At 55.2% G+C, this 12,648-nt stretch overlaps 1 protein-coding gene across 1 annotated transcript; it reads right to left on the bottom strand.

The window, feature by feature from the left end:
- Positions 1–371: 371 nt before the first annotated feature.
- LOC101396604 (interferon regulatory factor 4-like) lies at positions 372–9,568 on the bottom strand. Its single transcript, XM_087445434.1, has 8 exons — positions 9,253–9,568; positions 4,193–4,382; positions 3,788–3,885; positions 2,828–2,939; positions 2,644–2,709; positions 1,497–1,868; positions 759–877; positions 372–507 (listed from the first exon to the last, which is right to left on the bottom strand). Exons 1-8 carry the CDS (start codon positions 9,481–9,483, stop codon positions 376–378), a joined length of 1,320 nt encoding a protein of 439 aa, XP_087301560.1. The 5' UTR covers positions 9,484–9,568; the 3' UTR covers positions 372–375.
- Positions 9,569–12,648: the final 3,080 nt, after the last annotated feature.

Below are 12,648 nucleotides of genomic sequence, written 5' to 3'. Positions count from 1 at the left end.
TTAAGCAAACCTTACCATCAACCACAGGTAAGGTCTGCTTTAAGGAAACCGCTATAGGCATGCTGGGCTCTCAGCAGAGAGACGAAGTCTTGTTTCTGACCTCATCGCTGTTCCCGGAACCTCAAGGTCGCGCTCGGTTACCGCCTGACGCCCCAGGCCCAGCTGCCCGGCCGCCCGCCCGCGCGCCGCGTTCCAGGGCTCCATCTCCGCGGCTGAGGCTGAAGGACGCCGTCGGCTTCCGCTGTCCCAACCCACCTGGGCGATGGGTGGGGGGAGGCCCCAAGTCCTCTGGCTCAGTTTGGGCAGGGCCGGGGTGCGGTCTGCACCCTGTAGGGGGCTGACTTTATAGAGGGTACGAGAAAAGGAAGCGGCCGCTTAGGGCTGACTCAGCTGCGTCAGCCGGTGAGTGACGCTGCGGGGGATGCGCGGCTGGGGACCCGCCGCCCGGGCCCCGTGGCCGTGGCGCTTCGAGTGCAGGACGAGCTCCCGGGCGAAGACTGGCTCCACCTGCGGGGGGCATGGGGGACGGGGGGTGGCGGGCAATGAGCCAACCATCTCCGTTACGCGCCCTCTATGTTCTGGTGGGAAGTCACAGCCCTAGTGACCGCCGCCTCCCCACACGCATTTTACATACAGGGTCATACAGACCAGAGGTCGTACAGCAGGTCAGGGGCGGAGCTGGGACTGAGGGAGCAGTGAGGGGCCGTTCAGAGGGGACTGGAGGGTGTGGTTATCCTCTGGAGTGGGCGGTGACTCACGTGGGCCATGATGAGCCGCTCCTCCGGCTGGTCTGGGGGCCCTGGGTACTCCTCGCCAAAGCACAGACGGATCTGGTACTCAGGCTCCGGGCGACCATCCTGCAGGTGGGCGCGTAGTTCTACGGGCACCGAGACTGTGGGGGCTGGGCCAAGACGGGGCATCCCACCCGGTACCCCCCTTGTGCTCATATCCCATGCCCACGTCCTGTAAGCCCACCCCTCATTGTGTACCCATGCCCTGTGCCCACTTCCATGTCCCGATGCCTGTCTCATGTCCCACATCTGTGCCCACTTCCAGTGCTCATGCCCCTCGCCTTGTGCCCCTATGCTCACTATCACGCCTTGATGCTCACCCCATGCCCACTGCCACTCACCTATGCCCACCTTGTGCCCAGTGCCTCTGATGTCAACCCCATGCTTAGCACCCTATGACAACACGTGCCCAAGTCCTATGCTTATGCCCCACACCCAATGCCCCAAGCCTGCCTCGTGCCTACACCTCCCATATGCCTATGTCCATATCTGTGTCCAGCCCTCCTGATGCCCATATTCGTTCCCACTCCCGGTGCTTCTGTGTCGTGTCCTTTGTTTTGATATCCACCCCATGCCCAGCATCCTTAAGTCCGTTCCCCTGCGCCCACATCTCGTGTGCCCACTGTCCTCTATCCACGTCCCTTTGCCCACCCTTGTAGGCCACCCTGCCCCGCGCCCCCAGCGGCCCCACCGTCGCGCTCTTACCCGCGAGGAAGCGGCGCGTGTCGAGCAGCTGGCAGGTGCGCTCGCGCTCCAGTTTGTTGGGCTGCGCGCGGTGCGGGGCGAGCGGGCCGCGCCAGTACACGCGGCCTTGGCACAGGCGCTTGGCGAATACGCCCTCGGGCGCCACCCACAGCAGCACGCCGCGCTCCAGGTGCGGCAGCAGGCGCTGCAGCACGCGGGCGCCGGGCGGCGGCTCGGGGAAGCGAACCTGCGCGATGCGCGGTGGCGGCCCCAGCAGGCGCTCGGCGGCGGCGGCGGCTGCCCGCGGGCTCAGGCGGCAGCCCTCGGCGGTGCGCGCGGTGGCTTCGCGCACCAGCTCAGCACCGTAGAACAGCCGCACGTGCAGCCAGCAATCTGCGGAAAGGGGAGACCAGGCCCGTGCGCCAGGCGTTGGCGGCACCCGCTCCCCCCTCCCCCAACAACAGGGCAGGGGACCCCGAGGTCCTCCAGGCCCCACCTAGGGAATTTTTGGCGCTCCCTCACAATAATTGATAGTAATGGTTCTAGTAGTAGTGGTGGTGGTGGTGGTGGTAGTAATGGTAAATAGTAGCAGCTTCCAGTATAAACGAAGTGGTAGTTGAGCTTCAAAAGCATAAGGTTGGGAGCCATCTGTGCAATGGGGGCCTGACACTGAGGCCCTCCCAGCCCCAGCTTCTGGGATTTTAGGAGCTTCTTCTCAGCAAATATTTTAATGCTGGTAGAAATAATAATAATAACAATGACAACAACAACAACACAGCAGCCTCCCGCATGAAGAGCCAGTACCATGCTCAATGGATAGGGCAGTGGGCTCTGCAGCTAGGCCCTTGAATTCTAATCTCTCTCTGCCACTTAGGACCTGTGACCTATTAATAACTTTCCTAGGGTAACTAGCTGAGTGACCTTGGACAACGTTCTTAACAAACATCCATGTCCATTTTCTGCATCTGGAAAAGGGGGATAATGACAGTATCTATCTCACAGGGCTATGGGGAGAGCTTAGAACGATGCTTGGCGTAAACTAAGTCCTCAACAAATGTTGGCTGTTGTTGTTTTTGGGAGTCTGGGGCTCTGTGGGGGAGACAGAGGCTAGCCAGCCCCAACCCTGGGATGCACAGTGGTCAGAGGGGAAGGCCTTCAGATTTCTTACCGGGGTTGCTGAAGTCCTCAGGGGGCGAGGGGCTCCAGGGGTGTGCCGGGTCCTGTGCCTGGTACCCTGGGGAAGGAGGGGGAGTAGTCAGGTGCCACCTCACCCTAGGTCCCTCCACCCAGGACTAAGGTCCCAGAGGAGGCTGGGGAGGAGGCAGGGGTGGGTGAGGAGACCCAGTCCTTACTGTGGTCAGCCAAAGGGCTCAGGAGCAGGGTGGCTGGTGGCAGGGATCCCTGCTGGGCCAGCCTGGGGGGCTGCTCCTTGTCCTTATCCTCTGTGGCTAATCCGGAGCCATCCTGAGCATTGGGAGAGAGGGTCGTGAGGGTGGGAGAGGAGACCTGTGGGCCACAGGAGTTCCCAGACTGTCCGCACTGGGGCGGGGGGATGTCTGGACAGACTGAAGGCCAGCTGAGGGTTGATAGGGGTTTCGAGGTTTCAGAGCTCAAGACTCTTCCCCCCATAGAGGTAAAGAGAGAGTTGATGGGGTTGTTGGAGGTGATGGTGTCAGAGATGAAGTTCCTGTGATAGGGAGAGAAGTGCTGGGAGTGAATGAGGAGATGGGAAACAGAGGTGATAGAGATGGGGGACAGAGCAATGGAACAGATGCTGATGGGGGCACTGGGGACAGTGGAATGGACCAGGCTGATGGGTAGACAGGCACAGAGCAATGCACCATTGATGATGGGGGAGAGGTGATGGGGTGGAGATAATAAGGGTGATACAGACAGAGCGATGGAGATAGAGATGAGGGGGGTGATGAAGATGAAGGGAATACAGTGATGGAACTGGATCTGACAGGGTGAGTGAGGACAGAGTGATGGACCCAGCGATGAGAGGGGAGAGGGGGTGAATTTGGAGAAAATAGAGCTGATGCAGACAGAGTGATGGAGCTGAAGATGATGGAGGTGATGGGAACAGTGAGGGAGACAGAGATGATGGGGGTGAAGGGAATAGAATGATGGAGCTGAAAATGGTGGCGGAGATGGAGTGGAGGTAAGAAGTGGAGCTGATGGGAGGGATGGGGACAGGGGAGCAGGAGCTGATGGTGGGGTTGAGATAAATGTGCTGGAGATCATAGAAAGGGTGGTTTGGGTGAGAGGTAAGCAAGCTGGCAAGGCTGCAGGGGCTGGAAGGACACACTGACCTGGTCTGTCCTGCAGGCCGGCTCCGTCACTTCTCCAGGGGGCTCCTCCTGGCTCTGCACAATGCCTTTCTCTTCAGGGGGAGCAGAAGCCTTGGTAACTGGATGGAGCAAGAGAAAGCCTGTTGTTTCCTGGGCCCCAAGGGGAACCCCCTCAACCAAGATGGTCCTAGACAAGAGTACCCCAGCTTACTGCGTGATCGCAGGCAAGGCCCACCTCTCTCTGGGCCTCAGTCTCCTCCTTTTCAAGTGGGGAGATAACCTGGGTGGTCTAAGTGTCCTCTGTTTACCAGCCCCTGAGTTTAAGCTCAGTAAGTCCACCATTTCCCATTTTACAGATGGGCAAAGTGAGGTCCTTGTTGCCCAGAGAGCCATCCTTGGCCAATACCTCCAGGGGCAGGATGGTACCTGGGCCATGGGCACCGACGGACACAATCCGGTAGACCTTGTAGGGGTTGGAGATGTCCAGCTGGCTGCGCGCATGCACCTCACAGAAGTCGGCACTCTTGTTGAGGGCACAGCGGAGCCGTGTCTTCCAGGTGGAGGGGTCCTCCTTGTCAATGCCCTCTATGTGCTTGCCCTTGTATATGGCCCAGGCCTGGGGATGAGCAGGGGGACTTGGGGAGGAGAAGCCCGGGAGAGGGGGCTGGTGCTCTGCAAAGGGGTGAGGGCCTGCCTTGCCTCCCACCTTGCTCTCTGCCTCTCTGCCCCTCTGCCCCTCTGCCCCTCCGCCCCTCCATCCTTCCTTCTCTTCCGCCCTCCTTCCATCCAACACATATACCTTGAGTTCCTGCTATGTGCCAGTCCCAAGCTAGGGATTGAATTGGGAACAAGACAGACATGGCCCTGCTCTCAAGGAACTCAAATCTAATGGGAGAATACAGCTGCAAACAGCTGAACGGAAATAACTATATTCCAAATTATGGATTGTGATAAAAAATAAATAGGATGATGGGATATAAAATAATGGCAGTGATTTGCTGTCTGGAGAACCATAAAACTCAATCCCTACCTATTGCCGCATACAAAGTGGAGTCCAGATGATTAAAAAAACCAAACTAAGAGGTAAAACTGTAAAATTAAAAGAAGATAATATAGGAGAAAATCTTCTAGGGGCAGAGAATCCTTCTTAAACAAAACTTCAAAGGCATGAACTATAAGGCAAAAAAAATCACGTCTGAAATTCGCAAGAGGCTAAGGTCTAGAACATACAAGGAACTTCTGCAAATCATCAAGAAACAGAGAGTATCTTCTAAAGAAAAAAATCTTATCAAACGACAAGAATGGGTGGTTTACAGAAGAGGAAACCAGAAGCCCATGAGCATATGAGGAAGTCCTTAAACTCATTAGTGTCAGAGAAATGCAAATAAAAATATGGGATATCACCTGTAAGCAGGCAGAATTTAACTAGTGGATAATGCCAAGGGTTGATGGGGATGTGGACACTGTTAGGGGCGTGGAATGGGGGCAGAGCCTCTGGGTAGTAATCTGGCACACCTAGTCAAATTAAGTATAAACATACCCCATGAGCAGAAATGCCAATTCCAAAGGAATTCTCACAGAGGCTCCTGAGGGGCCGAGGGCAAGGATCCCCACAGCAGCATTACTTGTGCTGAAAAGCAAACTTGTGTCCATCCGTGGGAAAGTGGGTGGGAGTGTGTGTATAATGGATGCCCACTGCAGAGCCTATGCAGCGTGTAGAAGCATCTAGGAGCAACAAATTAGATGTGCAGAGAACAAGAACAGATCTTCAGAGCATGATCCTGAGTGAAAAAAAGTAAGACTCCCACAGGAGATCTGCAGACAATATGATGTGCAAGAGATAAGAACGCACACAAAACAGCAATGCCCACTTTGCAAGAAAACCAAAGATATTCATTAAATACATTAGAATGACTGCTTGTGGTTGTAGAGGGACTAAATACATAAGAAATAGGAGAGACTACTTTAGAGAAGGTGATCAGAAAAGGCTTCTTGGAGGAAGTGGCGTTTGAGCTGAAGCCTGAATGAAAAGGATGGAATCTGACAGAGAGCTGGGGGAAGGGTGTTCTAGGTAGAAGGAATAGCAAGTGCAAAGGTCCTGAGGCGGGAAGAGATGGATAGATTCCAGGAAGGCCAGTGTGGCTAGAGTTGAGCGGTCAAAGGGGAGGGCAGTAGGAGATGTGCTGCTTGCATTGATCACATTCAGGGCTGGGGGGGATTGCAGTGATGAATCACATTTAGTCATTACCCTCAGAGATTCCAGGCCTGGTGGGAAACCAAACAGAAAAGCCACAGTTCCTATGCTGGTACCACTTGCCAGTGATGAGACCCTTCAGGCTTGCTGTTGTCTGTAAAGTGCTGATAATGCCTAACCTCATGTGGTTGTGGTGAGGGTAAGGTGAGCTGTCTATGTAAAGTGCCTAGCGCAGCGCCTGGTACATAGTCAGTGCTTATTTATTGCAGTACCTATGCATTATACTAAGGATACTCTAACTCAAAGGTAACCTGGGCGCCGGGCACAGGATGCCATCACCATGATGACAGAGGGATCTTTGTTTTTTCCCTGCCGTGTCACCAAGCACCTGGAGTGGTGCCTAGCACACGGGAGACGCTCAATAAATATTTGTGGACTGACTTGAGCTGGGCCTTGACGGGTGAGTAGGAAGTTGCCAGGTGGAGTGGCGTTCCTGGTCGGGGAACAGCTTGATCAAAGGCCTGGAGGTGTGAAAGGGCATGGTGCATTCAGGGCATGGTGAGCAGCCTGGTGTTGCCGGAGCTGGGTATGTGTGTCCGAGGGTATGTGGACAGTCAATTCGTCTTATTCTTGCTATAAAATCTACACAAACACTGAACTGGTGAATACTGAACCATTGTCCCAGGGAAAATACAGGACTGGGTTCCTGTGATCCTCTGGTTACACCATTTTCATCAACAGATCAGTACATAACCTTGTTTTGTGTGTGTTTCTGTTTAAGGACACCTGATTTAATATAAACCGTTGATTCATTCATACTGAACTCACAGCCAGCAGCAGCGTAACTCACATCTGAACGAAGCTTATCTAACACACGTGTGTTCTCTGATGTGCAAGGCACATCACAGCCTTCTTGTGCTTATGAACACTAGACAGTGCTTCAGCACTATGCTTGGGGCCATTTTAAACAGTGAAATCATCAAAAAAAGCGCACAAAAATATTAAAAACATGGCACTAAATAGACTGTGAAAAGGACCCTTGTTTACAGTAGGAGAGCTAAAACTAGAAGGCAGAGCATCACCTCGTTCAGCCCCAGCTAGGAATGTGCACGTCCAGTGACTCAAAGTTCTTGCCATTCTGAACATGTCTGTGAATGGCTGCAAAGGTGCCTTGAGTATTGATTTGGGGATTACAAATTTTAGCAAGTAAGCAAATTTGCAAATATGGAATCCATGAATAATGAGGATCAACTGTCTGTGGTGGGGGAAAGGAGAAGAGGAATTAAGGAAGATGAGACAGACTGAAGCTGGATCATGAACGTCCTCGAAGGCCAAGCTTTACCCCATGGGCTTTAGGGCACCGAGGGTGTGAAGCCAGGAAGTCACATGTGTGCGTCAGTGGTGGGTTGAGGGATGGGTGAAAGCAGCCAGAGGGATGAGGAGGGCCAGCCCCCAGAATCTCCCTCCTCCAAACAGCACATAGTCTTAAGAGACAGGCCACGCAACCATCTGTTCAACACTGTGCTCATTGTCACCACCCTCGAGCAGCAGGAGGGAGTCTGCTGATGGAGACATACAAGGCAGTTAAAATTCATCGGGAAAGTTGTTCCAATGCAGGAAGCAGAAAGATCAGGGATGACTTGCGAGAAGCACTGAGGTAGAGTTTAATAAATGCACTAAACAAATGAATGCATCAGGGAAGGCTCTCTTGAGGAGGAGATGTTTAAGCTGAGCACGATGGGAGTTGGCTAGGTGAAAGTGAAGAGAAGAGGGTGTCCCAGGCAGGGGAAGAGCATGTGCAAAGGTCTAATGGTGCGGGAGACATGAAGCATTTAGAAACTGGAAGCACTATCAGGCCAGGCCTAAAGTTGGGGAGGAGAGGGAGTGGAGAGAGACGAAGCCACCGAGGGGCAGTTCACGCAGGACTTTGAGTCAGGACTTTATCACAAGGGCAATGGGGAGCCATGGAAGGATTCTGAGCAGTGGAGGGTCACGGCAAGATTTACACTTAGAAAGATCCCTCCAGAGGACTGAGGGGAGAGCTAAGGGACGGGGGAAGCAGGAATCTCAGTGAGGTCCCTGCAGCTGTCCTGGTGAGAGATGGTGGAAATGGGTCCAAGTAGATGGACTGAAGATAAAATCCACAGGAAGAGCCAGCAGGCCTTGGTGATGGAGTAGAATGAGACTGGAAGAGAGGCGAGCAGCCAGGGTTCAGGTGCTTGGCTCTGGGGTCTGGGTGGCAACTGGTGCCATCTTCTACTTTGGGAAATACAGACGTTTGTAGGGGCGAGCTAATGAGTGTGGTATTGAGGGTGTGCTGAGTTTGCGGGGTCTGGGGGCCGCCAGACCAGCAGGCTTGGGGCTCCATGCTGAAGTGGTGAAAGGGGAGAGTGGGACATGAGGAGGGAGGTCCAGGAGTGAGCTGCAAAAGAGGAGGGGACGGAGTGGAGGCTGAGAAGCAGGGGCCAGGGAGGTAGGAGGAAAATGGGGGGCAATGTGGGGGATGGGGTGGGAAGCAGAGATTCTGGAAACGAGTGAGATGTTTCAATGAAGAAGGAACGTCCACCAGGCCCAGACCCACCAAGAGGTCAAAGAAGATGGAGACGGTGACGGCATCCTTGGATTTGGCAACTAGAGACATTTGCAGGAAGGACAGAAGCCAGACTAGGGGTGGTGGTAGGGAGAAGGAATTGGGGGGCTATGAGTGAGGGAGTTGATAACCAAGACCCTTTCCAGGTGCTCCACCCTGTGAAAGGAGAGAGCAGGCGGGAGAAGCAGGAGCTGGAGGCGCTGCAGTGTTTGGGGTGTGGCAGCGGCCTGCTATGCGATTGGTTCCTTATTGCTCAGCAGAGAGACTTCAGAGTTTAAACGTCGATGGGAGAGCGCCAGTTTGGAGGAAGTTAATGATGACTGAGGAAGGGAAGGCATCCCTGGAGGAGGTCCCTGAGAAGGGCTGGTGTTGGGAAGCACAGAAAATGTCCCCAAGTTGCCGGGCTTGGTGGTTTGGGGCGGGGAAGTGGAGGGAATTCCCATGGGTGGCTTCTGATCTCCCCGTGGAGAGGGAGCAGAGGCCCCCTGAGAGGTGGGGATGGTGCAGGTCACGCAGCCATGGTGATTCCGTTTTAAGAGGGTGTCTGAGGGTCTCCCGCATTAGGAGAGCACTACCCTCAACCTAGAGACAACTGAGTTCAAGGGCCGAGCGAGTGGCCGAGGTCACACAGCGCGTCGGTCAGTCCGGGCGCTGGGACCATGCGCATCCAGAGCCCTCCCGGGGCGTCCCCCGCCCCCTTACCCTGAAGAGCGCCGCGTCCTGCTGCGCCCGGTAGCCCTGCTTGGCTGCGTGCTTCCAGGGGATGCGGAAGAGGGTCTTGCCCTCGTCCTCCCAGCGCAACCCCTCGTAGTGCCCGCTCTCGATCTGCGCCACCAGCCAGTCGCGGAGGCGCAGGGGACCCCTGGCCCCCACCTTGCGTCGCCTGCCGTCGGGGACCTTCCCTTCCTCTCTCCGCCAGGGGTCGCCGGCCATCGGGGACGTAATGCGCCGGGGGCCAGGTCTCGGGCGCGGCGACTGGACCCCAGCGCGAAAGGGGATCGCGGGGACACCTGGCTGGCGCGCGGAGGCGGCGAAAGCGAAAGTCTGGGCGGGCGGTTTCGCTTTCCTTTCTGCCCCCACTCCAGGACGCCCTGGCCTTTCGCCCCTCCCCCTGTAGCCTGGCCCGGAGGGCGTCGGGCCTCGCGTAGCGGGCAGCTAGGGGCGCAGTGGGACGCCAAGATCCGGTGGAGGGTAGGGCCTCGGGGTAGCCCAGGCTCTGTCCGTCCTCGGAGGGGGGCCCAGACAGGCACCCAGAGGCGCCCCTGCACCTGTTCTCTGCTCTTCCCAGCTTACTGGAAACCTGTCAGTCTCTTCTCAGGACCTGGACTGCAGAGGTGGAAAAGGCGCAGGGCTTCTCAAAGGAAGGCCCATCAGAATTAGGGGGCGGAGACCGGTTTATAACGCACACCCTGGTCTCCATCCCAGACCTGCAGAATCAGATTTCCCGGGCAGAAAGCCCAGGAACCCGCATTTTAATGAGTCCCCCCATAGGATTCTGATTCAAGTGGTCCATGGGCCACACTTGGAGACTATTTCCTTCCCCATTTCTGAGCTTCCCCCTCTACTGACAGCTCACCGAAGAGCTGGGCCTGGCTAAAGCCTTTCCTGCAGTGTCACAATTGTTTCTCACAACAGCATGCGAAATGAGTATAATGACCTATTTTATAGCGAGGAAGACTGAGGCTCCGGGAGGCTGAGGCCCTATAGCCAGATCACAGAGCTGGTAGGTGGGGGAGCCAAGATCCGAACCTGTGTCTCTCTGCCCCCAGGGCCAGGAGCCTGAACAGTGCCCCACACTGCCTCCCAACAGCTACACCTGGAGTTTATGGATTCCTGGTGGGGTCTGTGACCCCCCCTCCAAAGGTGTATGCAAATTTTTTCATGTCTATGTATTTTTCTAGGGTTTCTATCGTTCATTAAATTGTCAAAGGGGGTTTGTGATAAGAGGCCAAGTAGCTCAGACTGTCCCCCCCTTGCTGTGACATGGGGAAACTGAGGCTTCAAGAGAGAAACCACACCTCACTCAGCGGGCAGAGAGCTGGATGCCCAGCCAGCATTGATCAGTGGCTGGCAGCACTGTCCCTCATAGGTACCTGTCAGGCGGGCCTTCTTCGTGCTCCCCACCCTCTGTCCTCACATGCCAGCTGCCACCCAATTCTGACACTTCTACAGTCACAGTCAGGATTCAGACTCAGGCCTGTAGGGCTCCAAAGGGTCACAAAGGAGTTCACATGATTACATACGAGTCATAATGATATCTAAGCGGGAGTCTTGAGTGTGTCAGACAATCGCTTCATTTTTCCAGGTGACAGAGCATAGTAATTAAGAGGGTAGGTCCACAGCCAGGGAGCCGGGATTCAAATCCCAGCCCCGCCACCTGCCAGCTGGTGACCTTCGGCACCAACCTGTTTCCTCCTCTGTTAGCAACATCTACTTCATAGGGTTGCTGGAGGATTAAATAAGATGCAGGTAAAGTGTTTGGCACATTGCCTGGCCCATAGTGAGTGCTCAATAATGAGTGGTATTATTATTGTTATTGTTGAGTCAGACTGTGGTAAAAGTAATGACAGAAGGAGGGGAGCAGCATGAAGGACCTGGAACATCAGATCAAGGTGCTTTGCTTTGTGCCATAGATGATGAGGCCATGGAGGCTTTTAAATAGGGGGACACCAGCAGAAACAGAAAAGTGTTTTAACCCCGGTGGATGGTGGCACCGCTGACCAGCCAGGACCGTAGGCTCCCCGCACTCTGGTGAGTCTGGCCGCCTTGCTGTCCACACACCATCTTACCTCGGGGACTTTTCGTGACTGTCCCCTCTGCCTGGAATGCTGCCCCCAAAGAGCAAAACGGCTCACTCCCTCATTACCTGACAGATTTGTTTTCCCTTCTTTTAAATCTGTTTATCTGGTGTCTTTCCCACCAGAATGTCAGCAACTGTATCCCCAGGGCCCAGCACAATGCCTGACACACAGTAGGTCTCAGGAACATTTGTTGAATGAATTCAGACTAGGAGGGCTGGGCAGCAGGTGAAGGTTATTTCATCCATCCCCCTACCCCCAATGAGGGAATGTGGGCCTCCCCCACAGCCCTGAACACAGTGCTTGGTGCATAATAAGAACCCCATACAGTTGGCTGTTAGATTATAGCTATTTCAGACCCCTATCAACTCCAGGTTGGTTTTAGTTTAGGAAAAGTCAGCTCCAATGACCTCTGTTCATTCTTGGAGTAGTTTGCTGCTTTATTGGGCTGCCTTGAGGCCCTCCCTCCCCAGTGGCTGCCCTGGCCTTTAAACTCTAGGTAGGAAGGGTCATTCCCACTAGCTGAAGGGTGGATCTTCCTGGCCAGTAACCTCCAAGACCAGAAGGAGCTGCTTCTTAACAACCATCATGAGACTCAGACTGCCTAGGTTCAAATCCAGCCTCCCCTACTCCAGCTGTGTGTCCTGGGGCAAGGTCCCTGACCTCTCTGAGCCTCAGTTGCCGCCCGAGGATTAAGTGAACTCCTGTATGTAAAAGGTCAGGTGTGAGGGAGGCACTACAACACCTTACTAGCTAGTATTTGTGAATAGGGAGGGGTGAGGAGCTGGAGAGGAGGAGGGGGCATCAGGGAAGATGGGGGTTCAGAGATGGGGGAAGGGCTTCAGAGAGAAGGAGGGACTCAGGGGTCTTTTCAGGAGACCAGGGCTGGGGAGAGATGGGGGTGGGGGTCAGGGAAGTGAGTGTAGTCCCCAGAATTCAGCCCTGCAGACTGCAGTCACCGAGGGTGGCAGGTTCCCCAGGCCCTAGGGGAGACAGAGCCCCTCCGGTACCCCTTTCCTGCAGGCTCCTGGTCCCTCCAGTCCTGCTGCCCCGCCTTTGCTGAATGACTGGGAGGCGCTCAGACAGGCAGCTTCTGTGTCTCTTTAATATCCTCTAGGCCCGTCCAACCCCCACCCACCCTCCCCCTCCCACTCCTGCCGCCTTGGAGGGTGGAGGCCTGGGGGCCCCCTCCCCCAGCACAAGGACTAAGGCACCAGGTGGCTGCAGCAGGCCGGCCCAGACGCAGAGACGCACAGATGGCGGACACGCTGACTGCAGACGCACACAAGCAAGGCGGGCA

The sequence above is a fragment of the Ceratotherium simum genome, chromosome 21 (genome assembly GCF_057802395.1).
Source record: "Ceratotherium simum simum isolate JZ-2026a chromosome 21, ASM5780239v1, whole genome shotgun sequence".
NCBI classification, from domain to species: Eukaryota; Metazoa; Chordata; class Mammalia; order Perissodactyla; family Rhinocerotidae; genus Ceratotherium; species Ceratotherium simum.
Note: the sequence above shows the minus strand (reverse complement) of the source record. Positions and strands in the feature narration are given on the sequence as shown.